Raw genomic sequence first — 22,300 nt, 5'->3', positions numbered from 1 at the left:
CTGGCGGGGGTGGAGGAGAACTTGGACCCACAGCCACACGCCACGCTCTCAATGCATTGCGCTTCCGCTGCTCGATCTGTCGGGTGAGGAAGTCGTACAACTTCCGAGCCTCGATCTGTCGGCGTCGATAGAGCTCCAACACATCGATTGAAGATCCTATCGCCATACTCAGCAGCAGCTGGCGCTCCTTTCGCCGCTTTCGCTCAGCGATCCGCCTCGTCCAGGCTTGAAGAAGTCCAGCAGCTCGCTCACGATTCTGCTGTTCTTCACGTTCACGATGGCGCTCGACATACTCACGCCACAGCTTCCAGGCAAAACCCGCATACACAAACAGTAGCTGCTCCAAAATCGTCCGTAGATGTTGTCGACAGACTCGCTCTGGAAACACTAACTCATGTTGCGCGATCATGAAGAACCGGATGCGACTTGCAGGAGCCCACGGCGTGGGCACCGTAGACTCAAGTTCCTCGTCGAAGACGTCTTCATGCTGAGTGTCGTCAGGGACAGCTACGCCACTTTCGAATGGTACGGCATCTTCTTCTTGCAAGTCATCACCGCGCCCGATCGTCTCCATCCACTTACGAAAACGCCACGTACCTTGAGAAAGCTCTTGGTGGAATGCCGCGTCTTCCTGGCGTGTGAGTCGCACACCAAACTCGCTGGCGAGGGTTGCATCAGTCTCCGCAACAATCTCGTCTAAAAGTTCGGAAGATGGGAATGCTTCACCTTCATCAGCGGGTTGGGTTTCTTCCTCGTCATCGAAATCGAACCTGCGCCAACGATGTACGCGGCCACCTTCGAGTTCTCGTCGAAACTTGGCGCGCGCCATTTGCTCAGCCGTAACAACAGCACGCAAAGCCCCTAGCTGGGTGGTGTACACGCCAATCTCGTGCGGCCAGAAAGTCTCGCCAATATCAACTTCACTGTCGCTGCTGATGTTCCAGCCAGGCAGCGCTAGTGAGGCGCGAAAGAAGCCGTTGGGCAGAGCTTCGACACCTCTGAGCCAAAGTACGCGGTGGTAAAAGGTGCCTCCGTTCGAGGTTGTAGCGGGTTCTCGGCTAACCAATGTGCCGTGAAGTAGCTCGCGTGGCCAACGTGCACAGTCAGGAGCTCGAAAGAATATGTTCGTCCCTGCAGGAAGTACCAATCGTGACTCCTCCACTTGCTTAGCTGAGATACGAGGTGGGGGCTCTTGCGTCGACTTGTTCGTAGACAGCACTGCTGCAGAAATCACTGGCGCTTCGACGTCAGCTCGAACTTCGCGCCCTGTAACTGGAATGCTGGTGGGTCTCCCAAAGCGTACGCTGTGACCTGAAAGTGATGGAATCTGTTCAACAGAAATGTGGTTGTTAGCAATGGATATTCTATCAAAAGTAACGACACTTACGTACGATGTGGATGGCATCCGTGCATCTGAAACACAGAGTAAGATTACAATCCTCACAAATAAACGCAGTAGGGAAGGCACTGCATTCCTCGCATGCATGGGGATTGTAGTCGACGTGGCATGGAGTATCGCTTCGAGCTGAGCTACCTTCTGGAGCCACCATGTTATCTGAAGCTGCAGCTTGAGACCGTAGCTCTACCTCGCTTGCGACGTCAGGGAAGTTCGTTCGGATCCAGGCGGCTATGAATTCGCCACTTTCTTCAACCTCCTCGGAGCTTGGTTGCTTGAACTCGTACTCATGATCATGCGGGCTTGCTTCGGTTTCTATTTGCTGGAGGTCGGGTGCGTCGTCGTCCTCCCCGTTTACTTCGATGACCGCTTCAGCGGTGTCGCCCACAACATACTTTTCACCTGGAAGGGCTTCGTTTACCTCTTCCTCCTTGTCAATGGCTTCTGTGTCATCCTGCGGTTCATCTCCAACTTCGCTCGTAAGGGAGTCGCGATCGCCGAGCACGCCATGCATAGTCTGCAGGTCCCCACTACCCATCAAGAATTTGGCGAACGAACGTCAGTGATGCAGCGCCGTCGAACGAGAACCATGCCCACTTACCTGCCCCGCTGCATCCAGGAGTCGCCGTCGATTATCCATTCCACCCCGTCCTTGAAACGTCGCTACCTGCAGGAATAGGGAACAACGACCACACAGGAGGTGTACGCGAAACTCATGGGAGCAAAAGCGACTCGTGTTTTGTGTGTTCTGGCATATCTCGACGTGGACTTCATCCGTAGCTAGCTCAACGGGATTCGTCGTGTGTTGTGTGTGTGTTTGGTGTCTTGATAGCCTTCGCACGCAAGCCGCTCCTTGTGTGAAATTAGTGCTCTCCTCCTTCCTTTTTGTTTTATTTTCTCGTTTTCTTTTCGCATCATTCATGAGATCAGCAGTTGTGTGTTCGCGTGTGCGTGTGTGTTTTGTGTTTCGCGTCTTCCGGTCCGGGACTCATTACTTCATCGTCGTTCCTCGTCCTCAATTCACCGTAGACTGTGTGTGTGTGTGATATGTGTGATAAACTTGTCAGCACTAGCTCAGATCCTCGTCGTTCGAACCACGGATTTCAAGTGCTGTGATCGTCGTTCCTCTCGGGTCGACACTCGAAAAAAAACGCAAGTCGCTTCATCTAGCTGTTGTTCATCAAGGAACCAGAACGGCGATACACGTCGCCACCAAAATCGTTTTGCATGCGCAGGCGGTCGCTTTCACTGCCGTTCGGCGCCATCGCATTTGACGAACTGAAGCCGTAGAGGTTGTTAGAAAACCCGCTTGGTGCCTGCGATACCATCGCAGGGTCATAAAACGATGAACCACTGGATGCCCGGCGAGTGTTGGACTGCGAGTCGAAGCCCAGAGAGCTCAGGCTTCCGCCATCCCACGAATCCGGTGAAACCAAGCCAGCCCCAGCACTCTGACTGCGCTCAAAGAGACGACGTCCCGAACTGCAACCTCGGCCAGCGCTAGCGCTACGCATTGGCGTCGTGGAAGCGCCCATACCGCTCGATGATCCACCTGACAGAGTGGGATAGTCGCCCCCAAAGCTGATGTTCACATTCGGAAGCATTTGCTGCAGGAACGCAAGTCCACCAGATCCACCGCCTAGAGCAGCACTACCACCGCCTAGCGCACCGCTGCCCCCGAGCCCCATGTCGTTACTGCGGAAGTCACCGCCGAACGAGTTCCTGGACGGATGGGGGGGAGGTGGCGCGTGGTGAAGCTGCTGAGAACTGCCCAGGGGCGGGAAGCCCGAACGATCCGCCGTCGGCGGGAACGCCGAGGGTACCGACGGAGCGTTTCCGACACGAGGAGCATCAAATCCACCAAACGAACTGCGGTTGTTCACTGTCGTACCGTCCAGCAACTCGTAGCGCGCCGTTGTCTGCTGCATGTCGCCACGACCGGCGTCGGCAGGGTTCGCGAACGAAAACCGTGATGTTCGCGCGTCCTTGGGTGCCGCAGCTAGCGGCACGCCATGGTTCAGCGGAGTGGGATCCAACTGGACACCGAGCAAACCCGCGAGTGCCTCGGACGACTCGTTTCGCTGGCTGAAAATCGCGTCGATAGACGCAAACGACGACGACGAGCTAGCAGAAGCCGCCATAGTCGGCGCAGCAGGCGGGAACGGGTCCAGCGAACTCTTGGGCGCGTTAGAAGACCCCCACATGTCTCCCGACGCCGGGGTCTTCGACGTGAGCTCTCTGGCACTGCTGGCGCGGCGAATTCCACCTTCAAATCCAAGTCCGAACGGACTGTAAACTCCTGCTGCACTGCTGCTCGCAGTGGTCTGTTCCTCGCTCTCGCTCTGTGGCACCGACGGGGTCGGGAACGGCTGTGCCCACGCTGGCTCCTGAGTCGATGAACCCGTGGCCAACTTGAGCGCTTCCAACGGTCCTACTACCGTTTCCACGGGCGATATGTTGTCTTCTTCCCGAGATGTGTCTACTCGCAGCTGTGGCTTTTTGCTTGGCACTGGTTCTGCTGGAGTCGGCGCTGCTGCTGCTGGGTGTGTTGGTACTGCTGCTGCGTGTGTTGGTATTGCTGGTGCTGCTGATCCTGCATAACTGCTGCTACTGCTGTGTCCGCCCGCCACGATTTTGCTATAAGAATTTCCTCGCACCAAGCTGCTGCCGAGCGGCGGGTACTCTGTGTTGTGTGCTGCTGCTGATGATGATGTGTCGACGCGGTCCGGCGACGAAGACCCTGAACTATTGCTGCTGTCGCCCTGTCTGAGTTTCGATACCGCCGCGGCGCTCTGTGAATGTCTCTGTGCGTCCCCGAACCGCTCCTCGCTGTGTGACCTAAGCAGCGTCGCCCCTCTTGCCGGAGACGGCGCCCTAGCACTAGCACTGGCACTGGCAGCCGTCCCTGTCCTAGACTGAGTACTACTGGGTCTGTGCGGCGGCGGGAACCGAGAGCCCTCTCGCTCCTGCACCTGCCCGTTCGCCATCGACATGTCTCGGAACGCCGCCTTCCCGGAGTGCAGCGCTGCAGCAGCAACCAACCAAACACAACAGATGCGTTAGCCTCCTCTCTAACCTGGTAGAACATCTCTCTCTCTCTCTCTCTCTCGTTCTCCCCACCAGACTGCATCTCCTCCTTGGTGAAGCTGTCGTCCTCGTCGCCCAGCTCGTGCAGGTAGAGACAGTCCGGGTTGTTGCACTGCATGTTGCGCAGGAAGAAGTTGCAGTACTTGGTGGTGCCGAAGGACGCCCTACCCGTCAAAACAAAAGCAAAAAAAAATTAGATGACTACGTCACTCTACCCTCCCAAAGGTAGAACCGCTCTACCACCCACCGCAGCAGACTGCCGTCCAGGTAGAACCCGTCGACGGCCACGATGCAGCACAGCGCGTCCTCCTTGTGCGCGAACGTGATGTAGGCGCTGGCCGTGGCGTTCTGGCGGTCGGCGCTCAGGTGGCTCTTGTTCACCACGGCCTTGACGATCTTGCCGTACTGGCCGAAGCACTCGGGCGAGCGTAGAACGTCCTCCTCGGCGAAGTGCACGGGCAGCCCGATGACGTAAACAAGGTTGCGCTGCATCACGCGCACGTTCTGCAGGCTCTTGCGGTTCACCGTCGCGTGCTTGGCGTGCGCGGCCGAGCGCCGCTCGCTCTTCTCCTTCTGCTTGCGCTGCTTGGTGCGGCGCACCACCCTGCGGCGACGGCAACACGGCTAGGTTAGACACTAGTGTTAACACTGTCTAACCGGTTTAGAGAGTGCTAACGCGGTTAGAGAGTGCTAAAACTGGTTGACGCACTCTTCGCGGTCCAGCGGGTTCTTCTGCTTGGAAAGCTCGGCGTAGGGCTGGCGACAGGCCGGACACAGCCCGTTGTACTCGTTCTTGATCTGGTGCCAGCACCAGAGACACACCTGATAGCCACAGGGGCACGCGTTGAACGTCTTGTCCGTGATGTCCAACTCCTCCATGCACAGCGGGCAGCAGTCGGGTTCCTCCTCATCGGCCATGGTGCGGTTCTGCGGCGGGAGGGGGAGGGTTAGAGAGGGGGAGGGGCGGTTAAACTAGTGCTAAAGCGAGTGTACGCACGGTGGTGGCGGGGGTCGTGGGCGTTTAGTCGGGAGTTCACTCGCTTTGCGCTTTCTCTCTCTGGCGGCTGGTGCTGATCCTTTCACTGTGTGCGTCGTGAGTTGTGTGGGCGCACATCAAACCCGTGGAACATGATATCTATCAAACTTCGACTACACATCGTGTTACACAGGAATCGGTGCACACAGAAACCTGTCCAAGAGGCATGGCACATGCCGTCCCGCAGGTTCGAGATCAGACCGCCGGTGGGCACAAGGCTCGCCCTGTGGCCGGAGCTGCCAGCCCCTCTATCGCCGGAAGCACACAATGTACATGTATTTACTTCATGCACAGCATCACACCCCTCGCTGCTGCAAAATGCCAGCGAGTGACGTCACAGCCGCTTGCCTTACCCCCAAGTTGAAGTGGCGCGTCTCCATTTTCTACAAGAACTCTCTGGGCCACTATAGTCGCACTCGCCTCCCCCTACAAGAACACGCATGTGCCTCTTGGGCGTTAAACGCCGCCATTCGCCAATTTGCTCTGCGATGCCGCACGCGCTGGTCCCGCACGCGTCGTTCTTCCCCACGGCCAAGGAGGTCTCGAGCGGCGTGCAGTGGTTCAAGGACCACCCGGTGCTGGCCGCCGCGGCCGCCACGGCCGTCTCCGTCATCACGTACCTCAACGCGCTGGAGCTGCCCGAGGCGGAGGCCGCCGAGCCGCCGGAGGAGGAGGAGCAGGAGGCAGAGCCCAAGCAGCACAAGACGCGCAGAGGCTCGCCGTCGCCGTCGCTGGCGCGCAAGGGCTCGGGCGCCGCCAGCGACGGCAAGCTGTCGGCCGCCGTGAGCTGGTGCGACGAGCACGGCGGCAGCCTCACGCAGGTGTTCGAGGACGACGCGCCGCCCGCCGCCCGCCGCGCGCGGAGGCTGCAAGACAGCGACAGTGACAGCGACAGCGACAGCGACGGCGAGGCGCGCGACGACGTGGCCGAGCGGTTCGAGGACGGCTTCCGGCAGCACCGAGCGCTCGCGGGCGGGCTGCGCAAGAGCGTGACGACGCAGCAGCTGGACGCGGCGCTGGGCGCGGCGGTGGCACACGACGCGGAGGACGCGGCGCAGACGGAGAGCCCGCAGTGGGGCTGGTACGTGCCGATCACGCCGCCGCAGGACCAGTTCCACCCGGCGGGGAGGGAGTCCGCCGTCGTGGCGCCCTGCCCTTCGCAGCAGCCGTTGCGGGAGGAGGCTGTGTCACTTGGGGTGAAGGCCATGCGACGCACCACGTCAGGACGCATCCCCTAGGCTGGGTAGGTAAACTTATGTTATTGTCAGGGCGGCTAGTGCGTGAATGCAGTCGGTCGTCGAACTGTTCTTCTGTGGGTGAGGGTGAGAGTGCGGTGGGGTGGGTGAGCTGCTTACAGATCCAGCGTCATCGGTTCCTCTTCATCCTGTGCTTCGGTGCCGTCGATTGCAGGAGTATGAGAAGATTGCTGTGTCGCGGGAGAGTCGATTTGAGATTGAACGGCAGTGTCGAGAGGATCTTCCTCTTGAATAGTGAGGGCTGCTTGCGCGGGCACAGGCTGCTCGACCTGGACGTCCTCTTGGGTCATGTCCATGCTGTATTCATCCTCGTCCAGACCGTACCGGTCTCCAAACTCGCCGCTCTTCAACAAGCCCGCTTCGCTATTGCTCTTTCCATCGGAAGATATACCATAACGTTGAGGCACGTATTCCTTGGTTTCTTCACGGACCTCTAACTGCTCTTCTCCACGCTCGCCATTCTCCGTGCGTGCACCATTGAAAACACTCTCGCCGTCTGATGAGGCGTAGTACGTTGTCGTGGACAGGTCCAGAATGTCCGCCGCGTCCTCATTCACAAAAGTCCTCGAGCTGTCTTGGGCTAGCGAAGGCAAGCCCAAATTGCTGACATGCGAAGCATGGTGCGTAGGGCTAGCTCGGTATGGAGCTTTCCCACCGAGAGATGTGCTAGTAGAAATGAACTTCGGAGGTGACGCCACCACGTGCATAACCCGAGGCACTGCAACCCGCCGCAACACTCCATTAACGCCTTTCACAATAGTGTCCAAATGCCCGCACGTCTGAGTTTCAACGATCTGGTCAATCACCGCGTCCAAGCACTGCACCACAGCACTTTCACGACGAATATCCTCCATCGACCAACTCAAGAAGTCGAAGTACTGACGGCATTCCTGTGCGTGCATCGCCGTCCACGCTTGCAGTGCGTCGACTTCTTCCTTGACGCGCTTGGCATTTTCTTTCAGCTTGTCAGCGGATCTTGTCCGGATCGTAGATGTCAGTGGCTGAACAACGGAACTCGCAACAGGCTTTGCCTGTAGATACTGGCGGCACTCTTTTGCATGCGTCTCCATCCAGGTTCGTAGAGATTCTAGCTCGCATTTGACCCGCTCAGCCTCTGCCTTCATATCCTCAGTTGCATGTGGCGGTGGCATTACCTCAGGGACAGTCAACGTTGACGCTTTCCGAGCAAGTTGACGGCACTCATCCTCGTGTGTTTTTTTCCACGCTTGCAAGATCTTGAGCTCTTCTTTAATGCGCAGAGTCTCTGCTTGCATGTCTTCCTTCAGGTGAGATTCGGGTGCAATTGCTGGCGTTGCAACAGGCTGAAGTGCTTTAACTCGTTCTTGTTCAACAGCGTTGGCTAATCTGAGCAGCATGGCGTCAGAGTCTTCCATGAACGTTTGAATCGTTTCCCGCATCGCATTGTGCTGCATGCTGACTTTATCTGAAGTGGTGTGCTGGTTGAGCTCCAGTTGGTGCACGCGATGTGCAAGCGTGGATTGCTGTGGCAAATACTCTTCACGGCTTGTCTCGATTGCGTGTCCTAGCGCCTTGACTACGCCTTCCACCCGCCTTCGGAGCTTGTCGTCGTTCTTCTGCCGTGCCTGGACTTCCAGAGGGATCACTTCCTCCAGCGTCCGAAGTTTTCGCTGCACCACAAGTGCTACAGCGCGCACAGCGTCCTCAACGTCGCGAAAACGCACTGCTACATCCTCTTCTTGACGTGCCAGTGCTGTGTGCCACATCTTCAGACCGTTCCCAAGCTCAGCCAGCACACACTGAAAACGTGCATCCACATCGCCTGCAAGAGCCTGGAATATCCGTTTGACCTGGTTAAACTCGTTGTGTATCCATCGCTCCAAAGCGAGCAAGTGATCATTTACGCGTGAGAATTCACGCATGTGAGCTGTCACACGCTGGAAATCGGCCCCTGTCACGAGCTGCCGCTGTTCGTCCAATGCACGCGCCAGATCTCTCTTATCTGCCGTCATCTTCGAGCTTAATCGCTCGAGCTGCGCATCCAGCTTGGCATCAACCGCCGCGTCACTTTTCCACCTTGCACTGCGGTCTGCATCCAGCTCGCTGCGAAGCTGCACCATAGCATCTTGCATATCTCTTAGCTGTCGTTGAAATTCTGAGGTGCGGCCAGGTGATACTGCTTGGGGTTGCTTCGAGCTCACGGACGCCAAAAACTGTGCATGCTGATCCTGGGCCGCGAATTTTCGATGAGTATCATCGATAACACCTCTCAATTCGCTTTCCAACCCTTCCAGGCGATGTCCAAGTCGCGACACCTCAGCGAATAGTAACGCAGACTTCTGCTGCTCCCGCTGCTGGTGGCTCATGTCTGCTTGTAATTTGCTGTTGAACGAGTGTGCAAGACGTTGAAGATCTTCAGCGATTCTGCCGACCGAAAGCTAATATCCAATCAATCCCAAACCACGGTGTACTGTAGTTAGTCTCGAACGCCTTCACCACGCCTTCTCACAAAATATAAATGCCCTTACCTGATCGTTTTCGTGTTGCTGTTGGTTGCTCGAGTAGAAGTGCCGAAGATGCTGCAGTTCTTCTCGGAAGTGCTCGTTCTCCCGCTCAAGCGCGTGAACACGTTCTGCCATCCGATCCAGTCCTGGAGAAAACGAAGAGGAAGCTGCTGGTAGCATACCATTGGACTGGTTTTCGAGATACACACCACGACTGGGAGACGCTATAGCTTGCTTCCTGTTGGCATCGACTCCACCAACTCCACTGCCGCGGCGCTCGTTGGGCAAGCCAATCGTGGATTTGTGAATAGGAGGCAGCATCACGCACCAAAGCTCCGCTGCCTTCCTGATGAATCGGCAGGGTTTGCAGGGCACCGCCGTTTCAAGAACACCTACAAGCAAAATAGCGCCACGTAACTCCCCTCACCTGCACCTTGACAGCACGACATATGCAAAGTGAGATCAGCGATATCCAAGCAAGACACTCAAGCATACACGCCCCGAAAGTCTCTCTCCATCATCCCCGTCCTTGATTTGTGCTTCGCCGCGATCACCCTGCGCGCAGGCCTTACTAAGAATCTCGTCTACTTTTTCTTGGAGGCCGATGTCTGTTGTTTTGATTTCGAGGGAGCAGATTCGGCTGCTGGTGCCGTCTCGGGCACAGGGGGAACTGGCGCGCTAGCGGCAGCGGGCTCCTCAGCAGCCTCATCGCCACTGGGTGTGGGCTCCCTGGGGAGAGGGGGCTGAGGACCTACACCACCAGGCACTCCTGGACCGCCCGCGTACGGCGGGTATCCTCCGTTCGGCGGCGAGTAGTATCCGCGAGGGTTGTATCCCTGCTGGTAGTTACCATAACCGCCGCGCTGTCCGCCCATCATGCGCATGTTCTGCTGCGGCATCATGGGCGGGTACATCATAGGAACTCCGTTGGGGCCCACAGGCACCGGGTAGCCACCCTGCATGTAAGGAGACATCCCCATCTCGCCTCCTTCCTCTCCACCCATGCCACCATCGTACATCCATTCCTCTTGCATCGGCGGAGGATAGCCCATGCCAGGGTGCGCGTACGGCATGTGTCCGGGCGAGCCGCCACGATACGGCGACGATACGTGCTGCTCCTTTACTGCCGGCGGCATCGCGAAGCTCGGGGTGAATTCGGCTGCGGAAGCGTTAAGCTTGAACTCCTTGGCGTTCGGGTTGAGTCCCTTCTTGGGAGCCGCCTTCGGAGCCTCCTCCTTCGACTGCTTAGTCGTGGTCGTTGTGGTGGTGGTAGTCGTCGTAGTAGTCGTCGTCGACGATGCGGAAGACTTGCTCTCGGTTTTGGTCTCCTCAGTCTTGTTCTCCGTCTTCTTCTCCTTTCCAGCTTCCTTCTTCTTCGGACTTGCTCCCTTGGACTTCGAGGCAGCAGCAGGCTTCGCGTCCTTGCCGTTCACCGGTGCAGACGTCGCCGCTTTCTGAGGGGAAGTGGAAGCACCTCTCTTTTCGTCGGCTTGAGCCTTCGCAGCCGGAGCCTTAGGCGGAGACACAGGTGCAGCAGCAGCTGATCGTCCAGTCACCGCTTCGCTGAAGGAGAGCGGCTTGGGCGGAGGTGGAGCGGCTCCAGACGCAGGCTCCACCTCTGCATCAGCAGGTGCTGGTGCCGGGGGCGCCGGACTGGTCGTAGCGCTAGTGGGCGCTGCCTTTGCCGCCTTAGCCTGTGCCTTACCGCCGCTAGATTGGCGCTGCGCATTCCGCAGTGCCGGCGGCACGTACGCATTGTCACTCGAGCTCGTAGGGGTACCCCTGCGGTCCACCGAGCTGTATCGCGCCTCCTCATCGAGATCGTTCGCGTGCTTGCCGCCACGCACTGTCTGTCCGCGCTCCTCCTGCAAGTGGAAGTTGCCAGCAGCCGACTGGCGCTCGATTTCCTGTGCAAGTCGTTCGGCCGCGCGCGACTGCTCTGTGGAGATCTTGGACTTGTCCAGCTTGGTCGTATAAATATTCTCGTCGTAGGTGGACACGACGCCGAAGAGCTTCTCGTTCGCCTCGAACTGGTTCCAGCCGGCCTTGCCCTGGTTCTTGCGCCTGCCGTTGGGGGCCGAGTCCTCGAGCGCGCCGGTGTCGAGCGCCGGGTCCAGCCACGAGCTGGCGGCCTCCAGTTCCCGTCCGAACAGATGCTCGCCCTTCTGGCCGCTGATCTCTGTGTCCGTGCGAAAGCCGCCGGCGGCCGCCGCCGCGCCAGCCGACGCGAACACGCCGTCTGTGTAGTTGACCGTGCCGTCCGCCACCAGGTGCGCCAGCTGTTGGCGCCGGAAGATGACGGTGCTGCCGTCCTCGAAGGGCTTGGCGTCGGCGGCGCCGCTCAGGCGCTTGGCGTTCTTGAGCACGACCGAGAAGTCGTCCGGGTCCACGCAGTCCAGCACGCCGGCGTAGCGCTCCTCGGAGGCCGCGAGCCGCAGCTCCACGGCTTTGCCCACCAGGAACCGGAACGCGAACAGCGCGCGGTGGCGCAGCAGCCTCTGGTGCGCGTCTGCAAGCGGCGCGATCACAATAAAAAGGATACGATAATATCAAGTCAATAATGATACAATAGCTACAGTGGATCTGGGTAGGGCGAGCCTACCGCTGAAGCCGCCGGTGGCCTTGGGCTGGGGCGGGCTGGGGGCGAAGCCTGGCGGGGGCGCACTGCCGGTCGCGGGCTTGGGGTTGCCCCAGGGCCCCGTGACGGGCGGCGGCGCCACGGGCCGCGGGCCCGCGGGCGCGGGATTGGGACTGGCGTCCTTGCCGTTGCTCTTGGGCTGCTGCGGCTTCTTCTTCTTGTTGGCGCCGCCGCTCTTGCGGGCCGCCTGCGCCTGCGCCTGGCCGCCGGCGGGTCTCGACGTGGTGTTCTGCATGTGGCCGAGCAAGGAGAGAGGGAGGAGGAGGAGGGAGGGAGGGAGGAGGAGAGCGAGGCGCCGGCCGCTGCTCTGCTGGCTGTTGCGGAGCTTGAAGCCTCTTTTTGGCTGGACGCACCAGCAGGCCAGGGGGATCGTACCGGTACACGGAGGTACGTACTAACGTTAGGTCGTTGCAGGTTCGGGGGAGAGCGACCCCGACTACGCAACAGGTTAAACGGACTCAGATTCAGATTCAGACGCAGATTCAGATGGATGCACATGTCGCAGACAACTTCAACTTGCAGGAAGGTCGACTGCTGTTCCTGCTTCAGTCCTAGCTTGCCGGGGCACCGCGAAGGATGCCGGCACTCGAGAACCCGAAGCCGCCAACGCGCACAAAGGACGAGCAGGAGTGCGTGCTCTGGGGGTCAAGGGGGGCCTCAAGCCGCTCGGCCACGCGGAGCACCATAGCACGCACTCGAGCCAGGTCGGCCTTGCTAGTGCCGCCGTAGATAATTCGCCTGTCGCTGCCACCCAAGCACGCGACCGCCTTCAATTCGGTGGTGATCCTGACACCGATGGTAAGAGGGAAGGCGTCTTCGTCGCTGACTGGAGGCCGGTCTGATCTCGAAGTAGATCGGCCGACCCGCCAGCTCATCAAGCGTCAACTGCGCGTCGTAGTCGTCCCCAGCACTCGTCAGATACCACTCCAACGAGCGCATCATCTTGGCGCTCGACGTTTGACCCAGGCCCATCGTCTCACGGGCTGTCGAGTACGTCTACACGAGTTCTCGAAATTCAGTCGGAACCCGTTTGTCGAAAGGCGACTTGAGGAAGCGCTTCTCCAGCACGTCCATAATCTCACGAGCTTGTGGCCCCCTGTCGACGGAAACGCAGAGCCTCGCCGTGCCCACGACAAACTCGGTGAACAGCTTCGTTGTTTCACACAGCTGGCGTACGGGAGTGAGCTCAACGACCGTGAGAGCGGGGTCGCGAGCGCGATGCAGTTTCTGCATAAGATGAATCCCGTGCACAGCCTCCGAAGCAACGGCGAGGCGGATATGATGACGGTGGAATTCAGCTTACTGGACTCTGAAAACCTTCGGACAAGACCCCAGAGCTCCTTAATCAGTCGGCAGGCGTCATGCGTATCCCTGGCCTTCTTACTAGCAGGGATATCAGGGTCTCTTAGCCGAGCAAAAATGGCAACTGACAGCTTTCTCAGCTTGTCCTCCAGCACTGACAGACTCTCCGACTCGTGACTATCGTTGACCTCGGAGCCCGCTGCATCGAGAAGACGCAATAGTACTCGTGCCGATTCTACCGCGGTGGTGCCCCCAGCAGCAGCGGCAGCGATTATCGATTGTTCTTCTGCATCGCTCTTCCTGCTCTTCTTGCTCTTCTTTTTGTTCTTCTCCCCCTCCACGGCAGTCGAACTGGGACTTTCACGCCCAGTGGACCCCTGTTCATCGTGCTGAGCAGCAAGCAACTGCCGCAGCAACTCGGTGGTAGCCGAATCCTGTGGGCTGGAACGTGCGTTGAGCTTCCCGACATTGATCGCGTCGAACGCATGATACTGGGCCATGTTTGCGGCAATTCTGCGCATCCACTCTTTGTTTGAGGTCACCTCGCTCACCGCTCGGCCTTTGCCATCTTTAATGCGAAGATCTGCTCCGAGCGCCCGGAGAACACAAAACAAACCCCAATGTTCATTTTTCACTGCCAAATGCGCAAGGGTATCCTTCGTATGGAATGTGGGCGTATTCAAGTCCACTACTTGTCCCCTCGAGAATGACCCGAACAATATCTTCATAGCCTGCAATTGCAGCGTTGTGTAAAGCCATGACGTTTGGATAGAGCTCTCGAGGGCATTTCAGGTCTTTCTGCAGTGGCGCATTCCGACAGTGCAGTGTCGGTTGTATGATGAGGGCTCCCATTTGTATCATCCAGAACTAGGTCAGCATCGTGTGCCGGACCAGCAGCTGCTTGGTGAAGGAGGCTACAGAGGTCGCCATACAGAGGATCTACTCCTGGCTCTGGGTTCCCTGAAATGAAGCCCATTAGGTCGAGGTCCCTCCTAATTTCGTACTTGAAATGCTCGAGATCACTGTCAGCCAGCGGGCCCTTGCTCTTTCTAAGTAACTCCATCAGGTCCTCAAATATTTGCTCATAATCATCCCTTCTCCCTTCCTCCAGTCGGCCATACTCTTGTGTCGCAAAGTTTGGCTGCGACGGAAGCGTGAAATATTTCTGTTCACAGTTTTGAGGCGGACTTGCGAATCTACCGTTAATTACAACCGCTGTGTCCTTGGACATACGAGACTGAAAATCGGCATTTCAGCAGTCTAGTGTTCTGCGAAGATGCCCACCAAGCCAAGTGGCTTGACTGAGCTTCCGACAGTGCAGTGTCGGTTGTACAGGCAACCATCTCCAATATTTTATGCTCCAACTACATGAGGGCTCCCATTTGTATCATCCAGAACTAGGTCAGCTTGTACTTCTCTCTGGGTGTTAGGAGCCTTCAAGAAACGACACGACTTCAAGCATATCCGACTACATGGCGAGGCAGCTAGTGCCGCCAGTGGTGAAGGAGACCAGTACTACGAATGATGTGTTTAACTTTGATGAATCTGGCCTTTTTACAGAAGTGCACCTCACATACAGTTGGAGTGCCAGATCGAGCTGCACGTGGCGTCAGGCAAGACAAAGCACGGATTACGGTGGGTTTGGCGACGAACATGACGGGTTCGAGCTGCTCGAACCGTTATTCATTGGCCATGCAAAGAAGCCTCGTGCGTTCAAGAAATCGGCTCAAGAGCTGGGCTTCTTACCATTGCCAACAAAATGCGTGGATGACTACTATTATATTTCGCCACTGGATTCAGAAACCTAATGTGGTAATGGCTCGCCAAGACCGTAATTTCGTACTAATGAAACGCTCCGTCGATCATTGATGTCCAGCTTACCCATGTCGAGGTGGTTTTTCTGCCTCCTAACGCGACTGTGTTGCAGCCATTAGATGGGGGAATCATTGCCTGTTTTAAAGCTCACTATCGGCGCTTTCATCTCATGCACGCACTGGAAGTAGCTGACCAGCAACAGAAGAACTGGTTTAAGGTGGACATTCTGACAGCAATGAAGTGGGTTGCGACGGCGTGGAGCGGGTTTCACCGGTGGCCTCAAATACTTTTCTTAGCTGCGTGTATCATAAAGCGCTCCATGGCTGATCGTTGCTGACATCCAGGCTCTCAACCTTCCTCCAGTCGGCCATACTCTCTTGTGTCAGAAGAAGTGACCAACGCACCTGATTCTCTACTTGGAAGGCGCTCCAAGCGATGCAGAGTTTGCTGCGAGCTGCCGTCGTCATGCGTAGGCTGTCGTGAAAACGAGACGACGTGTGCTGTAATATGACGAAAAGCTTCTGTTCACATGGATCTTTGAGCATAACCTGAAGAAGCTCGCAAACAAGAAGCAAGAGCGATCACTTCGCACTTCAAACCGGTCTAAGCTCTTAATAATCGTCTGCGGGGATGATCAATTATTAGCTTAAAGAGAGAATATTAATTACAAATGCACTGTTTGTGAAAACGGTGGATCCCAGATTTGAAGATTATTATCACTTATTGCGCTATATCAAGTGATAGAGAATCATTTCTGGGAGTTCTGTCTGTATCCGTAGCAAACAGCGCGTCAAGCGTAATCGTAGCTGGAACTCCACCAGGTATCGCACTTGTGTCAAATGATCCGTCTGACTGCATGGCGTCCAAGAGCGGCATCAGGAACTTCATGACCGACTCTTCCAACGCTCGATTCACCCGCTGCTGGCGGGATTCACCAGCTACGGAGTATCCTTGAAATCATCTTGACGCCCAACTACCTTAATCAAATCAGGGAACGTATCCACGAGGTCTTCGTTCAGCTTGAGTAGGTCGTGTGATAGCACCCGCGTGGCACAAAGCTCTTTTGAGCACACGTCCGAGGTCGCCTCTAGCATGCCTTTCCATGATCCACCACTCAACACGAACTTGTCGTTCAATCTCATCAGGCGGAAAATCTTCGACACATCACTCAAGAGGAAGGCCTTGCGCTTCTTGTAGGCTTCGCTCCCAACAGAAACTTCTCTCCGCGGTACACTGCATCGACAGCCGAAGCCCTCAGGTTCGAGCTAAGCAAGTACCTACGTACGATAGTAACCACAATGTGTCGCTGCGACACGAGACGGAGTAAAGAGCTCATGGCCATAGACCTCCAATATTTTGCCGAAAAACGGAATGTGGTCGAGATATCCCTCTTGCACAAGCGCATCGTAGAGATGACTGAATGCTCGCAGTATTGACGTCGAAAATCTAATCTCGTCTACAATGTGCAAATACTGGAAATGGTGATTCAACATCAGAAATCCCGCAAACAGCGGGTTTGCGCGCCCGACGTGGCGAAGTGTTGTTGACTGCTTTATCTCTGAGGCTCAGAAGATTGTTGGCTTTGTTGTTGGCAAGCAGAGCCTTGTTGCTTTCGGCTGCGATATCCATACTTTTCATCAACTTGGTTGAGTGGTTTTACATGAGGCTGATGTTGCGGCCAAGATCTCCACGTCCTTGCAAAGCTGCATCCAGCAGATGCACACAAAGCAAACTGGGATTGTCACCTCGAGCGTCGTGAAAAACTTATCCATCAGTAGCATGAACGGCGTGACGGATTCATGTAACTCTACATGATTCGTCAAATCCTTCATACGTAAATTGTCAATTGGGTACACGTCAATTGATAATTTGACAAATGATAGTTGAGAAGAAGTTTTTGTCAATAGTTTAGCGAACGTAGCTACACCAGGGTAGTGCCGCAACTTGCTAGCGACAGTTAAAACTTAAGGTTATTCCTCAATTTACCGTCGTGTGTGTATTACTACATAACAAACGGCTCCATGGGTGCCAATTCAATCCCGGCTTTGCTAGCATTTCTCCGGTCAGCCATCGTGTTATACAACATTGGCAGCTGCTGTATCAGGAAAACTTTGTCGTTGTTAGTATCGGGAATCAAGACGTAAAGTGGCGTCCGATCTTCACCGTAGGTTTCTCCAAATACTCCACTCGGAAAGAATATCGCATTCCTGTTATCCACCGGAATCGAGGCGACGAAGCTGTCCAGTGTGGTGCCCACACCCAGCAGCTCAATCAAGAACGTGCCAGGCACGTACGTGGCCGATTTATCCTCCTCACCGTCAAACGCAGTCCTGAGCTCGTCCATGATGCTCTGTGCAGCAGGAGAATGCTCTGTCGGAAGCTCTTCTGCGAGATGTTCCTCGCAATGTTGAACATGTCCTTGGCCGACCGAAGCGTCGGGAACTTCAGCTGCAGCTTGGCCGTCAGAGCACTGGCCGTGTCCAGAGCCAGCTTCACCACCACCGCGGCCTCCACCATCGTGCGTTTCTCCTGCTTCACCTCACAATAAACCTTATAAACGGCTTCCAGAAGCTCGCCCAGCTCCATGAACAGGTAATCCAGCTCCACCCTCAGCTCATCAGCGAAGGCCTCCCGGAAGAGGCGCTACCTGTCCAGCTTAATGGTCTTGGGGCCTCCGCCTCCACCGCAAAGCCCCCTCGGGGAAAAAGTCCTCGTCTACCTGTAAAACCTCATAGCGGCTCGTACATATAGCAAGCACACAGACCGAAAGCACATCACTATACTACTTCTACAATCCCTTCGGCAAGATGGCTCGCAGCCTTCGTGATATCAAGGTACTGCTCTAAGAACTGTACACAACAGGAACCTGACAAAGCGTTTGCCAACTGTTCATCGACGCTTTGACAGCGGCACGGTGAAGACGATGGCAATATTACGGTGCTCGTTCAGCGCCCTACTACTCCATTTCACAGAGATTCTATCTCCCTGGTCCAAGGGAAGAACATGTTCCGAGCTGGGCAATTTCAAGCCTTTTCAGCGTCAAATACACAGACGGTAGGGGCAAACGTGTGTGTCACGTTATCGGGCTAAATTTCCTACGCTGGGGTGACGCGTCGATGGTAGATCTGCCCGCTACGTGAGCACTGTCGTTGCACCACTGTGAAGTCTACGTGGAACTGGATTGTCAGTGCGCCGCCTGCTCTCAACTAGTGGGTACTGAACTTGGACGGATCTTCGCCGGAGGCCGCGCTGAATTGCCCTCGCCTTGGCCGCTGTTAAGCAGCTTGGCTGGCCATTCTCGCTCATGAACACGATGACGGGGATTGTCCTTTCCTCGCTTGGAGGAGGAGAAGCGCTCCTAATACCGGGCACAGGATCGGATGTACAGAGCGCGCAATGATACGGGTGGTCGGTAAAACGTGTCCCTGCTGATCTCCGAAGTAGGAAAAGACGGCCAGACACAGAACCCCCCAAAGCGCTTGGTCCAAAGAGGTGTAAAGGCCGAGGTCCCCGGCGCATCGCTGCAGGTGCTCCGACGTGATGGAGCTCCATACCCTTCAGGAGCATGCGGACCTGTGGATGGTCGGCGGGAAGTCAAACCCGGCTGTGATCAGATACCGCAAAGCATTGTCTTCATCGAGGAACCGCGAATGGGGCGGCGAACGGATCCCGTCAATGGTGAACTCGGAGAGCAAAGCAACCTTCGCGGGGAGCGGGACTTCGAGTTTCCATGGGATGCCAAGTTGTTGTGTCCCTTGCTTCCAGCGGTTGAACGACCGCGCGTAGTGCCGGAATGAGGAGTCGGGAACGGAATGCTCGCGAAGATGTTGTGGCAGGCGGTGTCGAGGGCATGTCATCTCCCAACCGGCGACGAAGGCGTTGAACCGCTGTGCGTATGTGACGTCCTCCATCGCCGGGATCCAGCGTTGATACCGAGAATCGAAGTACGAGCTGCTGCTCCCAGATTCCCAGTAGACGGATCAGAATTTGGTCTCAGGTGTTCCGCGACGCCATCTTCGTTTGCCATACCACTGCGGATGTATTGTCGATCCGAAAGTGGACATGGAGCGGTGTTCGTCGGCGCCCATGCTTGGAAGGAGCGTCATGTGAGCTGGTAGTTGATGTCGAACTCGTTCGCGACCCCTTGGTTGAATTCCGTGATTGAGCGCGTTCGGACCGGGAGAATCCTGTGAGGGCGCATTGGAGGGACGGAACGAGCACAAGGCCCCACGTCGGAGGCGTCAGTGGCGACAACGATTTCGGGTTGCTCCCCGGTACGGACGTTCAGATTGGAGAATCCGCCACCACCACGCGAGGTCGTCTCGCATGGCTGACGAGAGATCACCGCGGGATGAGCGGTGGAGCTGAGCCTCTCCGACTCGGAGGCGCTGGAGGAAGGCTTGGGCCGGGGGATGCAAGTTGCTACGTGGCGCAACGAACCGATGAGCGAGCGGAATTAGCTCCGCGTAAGACTCCTGGACCGGAGCGCGTGTCCGACGCTGCTGCGCTTTCGATATTTTCCCCGAAGGCATGGCGACGGTTCCGGTGACGGTATCAGATTAAAACTTAAGTGTTATTCCTCAATTTACCGCCGCGTGGTGTATTACGTCATCGCGAAGCGCAGGGAGCGCTCGATGTCGGCGCAGCGGGATCCGGCTTTAGCTGTAGAAGCCGTCTGGGTGGACTGGGTCGGTGCTGTTGCCGTGTGTGTATGCTACAGCGCCGCCAAGATCGCTGTACGTGCCGGCAGAGCTACACCACCCAAATGCCGCGGACATGTCGATGATGATGGCGTTGTCTTCAGGGATGTGGCCTCCGAATAGGCACACCGATTCGCTATGGATGAACGCGTTTCGGTAAGCAGCCGCCACATCGCCGGCCATGACTTTCACCTCTCAGTCGGGGTTGTTGTGTTGCAGCGGGAGATCTCTCTGGTGACGCTAGAGCAGTGCGCAAAGGTAACAGCTTTAGCGCTGCGGATGGGTGTCGACGAAGAGTAGATAGGGAACACTTGTGTACTAGAGAGCAGAACTCGAAGTAATATTCAACCATTAACCTCACACCAACTGTGTGACTTCTACACGTGCCATGCACGAGGAGGAAAGCCTAAGCAGAAAACCCCTTTGACCATACAATCCATCCATCGAACTTGCAGGTCTTCTCCTAGCCATCCGACCAGAACGCGACCAGATCGTGAGTGAACATGAGAGAGTGATAGAGAAAGAAATCAACACGAGACGAAAGGCTGGTCAACAGTGTTGCCTGCTTTTGCTCCGACACCCAGCAGCATTCAATCAATGGTGAACGTCAGCCAGGAACGTAGTTCAGCGATAATTTCTTGCCTTCAACAAGTTCAGCCAGCTTATGGCTCAGTTTTGCAAATCCTCACCGTCAAACGCAGTGCTGACAAACTTTGATCGTGCTCTGATTGTCACAGTGTAGTTCCGGAACCAAAGGCTTCATGCCTATCTCTTGTGAGTAGCTCTTCCTGCCCGAGATGTCCTCGACACACCGACTGGCAGCCACCAGCTCAGTTGAACACTGTTTCTTCTTGGCCGACCAAAGCGTCGGGAAACCATTCAACTGGAGCACATAACCAGTACTTGATCTCCCCGTATCCGGACAATTTCCATTGTAACGGGGTTACACGTACAAGTGGCTGCAAGTCACTTGTGAATTTAACAGATAGGTTATCTGTTAAACGTTTTGGATACTTCCTCACATTGGTGTAAGACACACCGATGGATACATTGAAGTGGACCACCACAGTAAGTGGTCCACACATACCAAAGATCCTATTGGTAGAAAGCAGCATCTTTCTACCAATCAGAGATTATGCATATTAGCGGGGCTCTGACAGCCAGCCGCTGTCAACCCTTTCATAGATGATAAACAGTTTTTAGCAGATTTTAGAGGAAGACCAATTTACAAACAATACAGTTCTCATTTTACCTTAAACTAAGTCACTTGGAATCCTTGTCTAAAGTTAACTTATATTTGTGTATTCAAATATAATTAACCTAAGTAATTACTAAGTACTTACGCTTCCTCATACACGTTGCGCAACGTGTAAGCTAAAGTAGTGAGTCAAGTTAGACCCACTACACCTGGTAGCACTTTGTAGTCCGTCCAACGACCGACTGCTTGACGTTCGTACGCGGTGTACGAACGCGGAGCCGAGAACCACATGAGCACGGAGGTGCCCATGGAGAAGCTCCAACACGCCTGCAACGCATGTTGCACGCGCTGACTGCCCCCACCTGTCTGACCCAGAGTGGGAGGTCCTCAACGACTGTCAACAGTCATTGGAGAAGCGGCGATAGCTACAATGCTGCGTACGCTATCGCCGACGGAGCAACATGGTGTTGCTCTGGGATTCATCATGAAGGAGCAGCGTGACGCTGCTTCCTCAGTGACGGCGTCGTCAGGGACGACACCGCGTGCTCAACCATTAAAGTTGAGCGTAAGCAATTACGATGGGAAGAGAGGGCGAGCCTCTCCTCCGATGGCTTGTCGAACTCGACACAGCCATAGCGGCTCGACGCATCGTCGACCCGCTGTCGAAGGTCGCGTTCGCCATGTCCTGCCTTGGCGGACGCGCAAGGAGTTGGGCGTATGGACGCCGACTCTCCGATCCTACGTGCTTCAGCACGTACGAAGTGTTCAAGAGGAGCTCAAACAAGCGTTTGAGCCCCCGCAAACGAGTTCCGGTCGAGGGCGGAGTTCCTCGACCTTCAGCAGGGTAAGCATGACGTCCATGCTTACGCGCAGCGCGCACGATATTTGGTATCAAATATCGTGACTAACCAATTGACGAAGCGACCAAGGTCGTCACGTTCATGAAGGGGCTTAGAGATGGGCCTGTGAAGACCTATCTCTTCCGAGAGTACCCGAGTACTCTCGAAGCTGCAATAACCCTTGCCATGCAAGAAGAGTTTAGCCTGCCGCAGGCTAAACTGCATGTAAACGTACCGAGGCCGCAACCGCGGCCGGCAGCGAGGACGGGAGGTCCGGAACCAATGGACCTCTCGAGCGCAACAACTGCTGGTTACCAGCAGCAGGGAGGCAACGTGCGATGCTTCCGTTGCGGAAGGATCGGTCACTTTGCACGGGAGTGCACAGCTCCCATGCCCCCCTGGAGGTGGCCGTCGTGGCGATGCTAGGCATCGCCGCGGACCAACAAAAACGCGAACATCCAGTAGGCGCGGGGCGCCCTACTGGTAATGCAGTCGCGTGTGCCGACATCGGGCACGCGACACTGAGACTGTAGCCCCAGTGAGACCAGCT

General features: G+C 56.2%; 6 protein-coding genes across 6 annotated transcripts; 1 reads left to right on the top strand and 5 right to left on the bottom strand.

Annotated features, from left to right (window-relative positions):
* Positions 1 to 1,230: 1,230 nt before the first annotated feature.
* Positions 1,231 to 1,910, bottom strand: IUM83_18855 (uncharacterized protein; the record flags this gene model as incomplete). The annotated part of the gene is made up of 3 exons (XM_067943876.1): positions 1,231 to 1,327; positions 1,392 to 1,413; positions 1,535 to 1,910. The coding sequence occupies 3 exons, from the start codon at positions 1,908 to 1,910 to the stop codon at positions 1,231 to 1,233; spliced, it is 495 nt and encodes a 164-aa protein (XP_067783937.1).
* A 652-nt stretch (positions 1,911 to 2,562) lies between these two features.
* Positions 2,563 to 5,401, bottom strand: IUM83_18854 (rna recognition motif-containing protein; the record flags this gene model as incomplete). Its single annotated transcript, XM_067943875.1, has 5 exons — positions 2,563 to 3,783; positions 4,369 to 4,421; positions 4,517 to 4,647; positions 4,731 to 5,087; positions 5,193 to 5,401. 5 exons carry the CDS (start codon positions 5,399 to 5,401, stop codon positions 2,563 to 2,565), a joined length of 1,971 nt encoding a protein of 656 aa, XP_067783952.1.
* A 606-nt stretch (positions 5,402 to 6,007) lies between these two features.
* On the top strand, positions 6,008 to 6,757 carry IUM83_18853 (uncharacterized protein; the record flags this gene model as incomplete). Its single annotated transcript, XM_067943874.1, has 1 exon — positions 6,008 to 6,757. One exon carries the CDS (start codon positions 6,008 to 6,010, stop codon positions 6,755 to 6,757), a length of 750 nt encoding a protein of 249 aa, XP_067783958.1.
* Positions 6,758 to 6,870: 113 nt separating this feature from the next.
* IUM83_18852 (uncharacterized protein) lies at positions 6,871 to 9,393 on the bottom strand (the record flags this gene model as incomplete). Its single annotated transcript, XM_067943873.1, has 2 exons — positions 6,871 to 9,192; positions 9,283 to 9,393. The coding sequence occupies 2 exons, from the start codon at positions 9,391 to 9,393 to the stop codon at positions 6,871 to 6,873; spliced, it is 2,433 nt and encodes an 810-aa protein (XP_067783957.1).
* Positions 9,394 to 9,842: 449 nt separating this feature from the next.
* Positions 9,843 to 12,131, bottom strand: IUM83_18851 (Protein interacting with poly(A)-binding protein; the record flags this gene model as incomplete). Its single annotated transcript, XM_067943872.1, has 2 exons — positions 9,843 to 11,767; positions 11,861 to 12,131. The coding sequence occupies 2 exons, from the start codon at positions 12,129 to 12,131 to the stop codon at positions 9,843 to 9,845; spliced, it is 2,196 nt and encodes a 731-aa protein (XP_067783956.1).
* Positions 12,132 to 15,951: 3,820 nt separating this feature from the next.
* On the bottom strand, positions 15,952 to 17,530 carry IUM83_18850 (uncharacterized protein; the record flags this gene model as incomplete). Its single annotated transcript, XM_067943871.1, has 2 exons — positions 15,952 to 16,278; positions 17,330 to 17,530. The coding sequence occupies 2 exons, from the start codon at positions 17,528 to 17,530 to the stop codon at positions 15,952 to 15,954; spliced, it is 528 nt and encodes a 175-aa protein (XP_067783955.1).
* Positions 17,531 to 22,300: the final 4,770 nt, after the last annotated feature.

This window comes from Phytophthora cinnamomi (genome assembly GCF_018691715.1).
Source record: "Phytophthora cinnamomi strain GKB4 chromosome Unknown Contig94, whole genome shotgun sequence".
NCBI classification, from domain to species: domain Eukaryota; phylum Oomycota; class Peronosporomycetes; order Peronosporales; family Peronosporaceae; genus Phytophthora; species Phytophthora cinnamomi.
The sequence above is the reverse complement of the archived record's forward strand: the minus strand, read 5'-3'. Positions and strand labels throughout refer to the sequence as shown.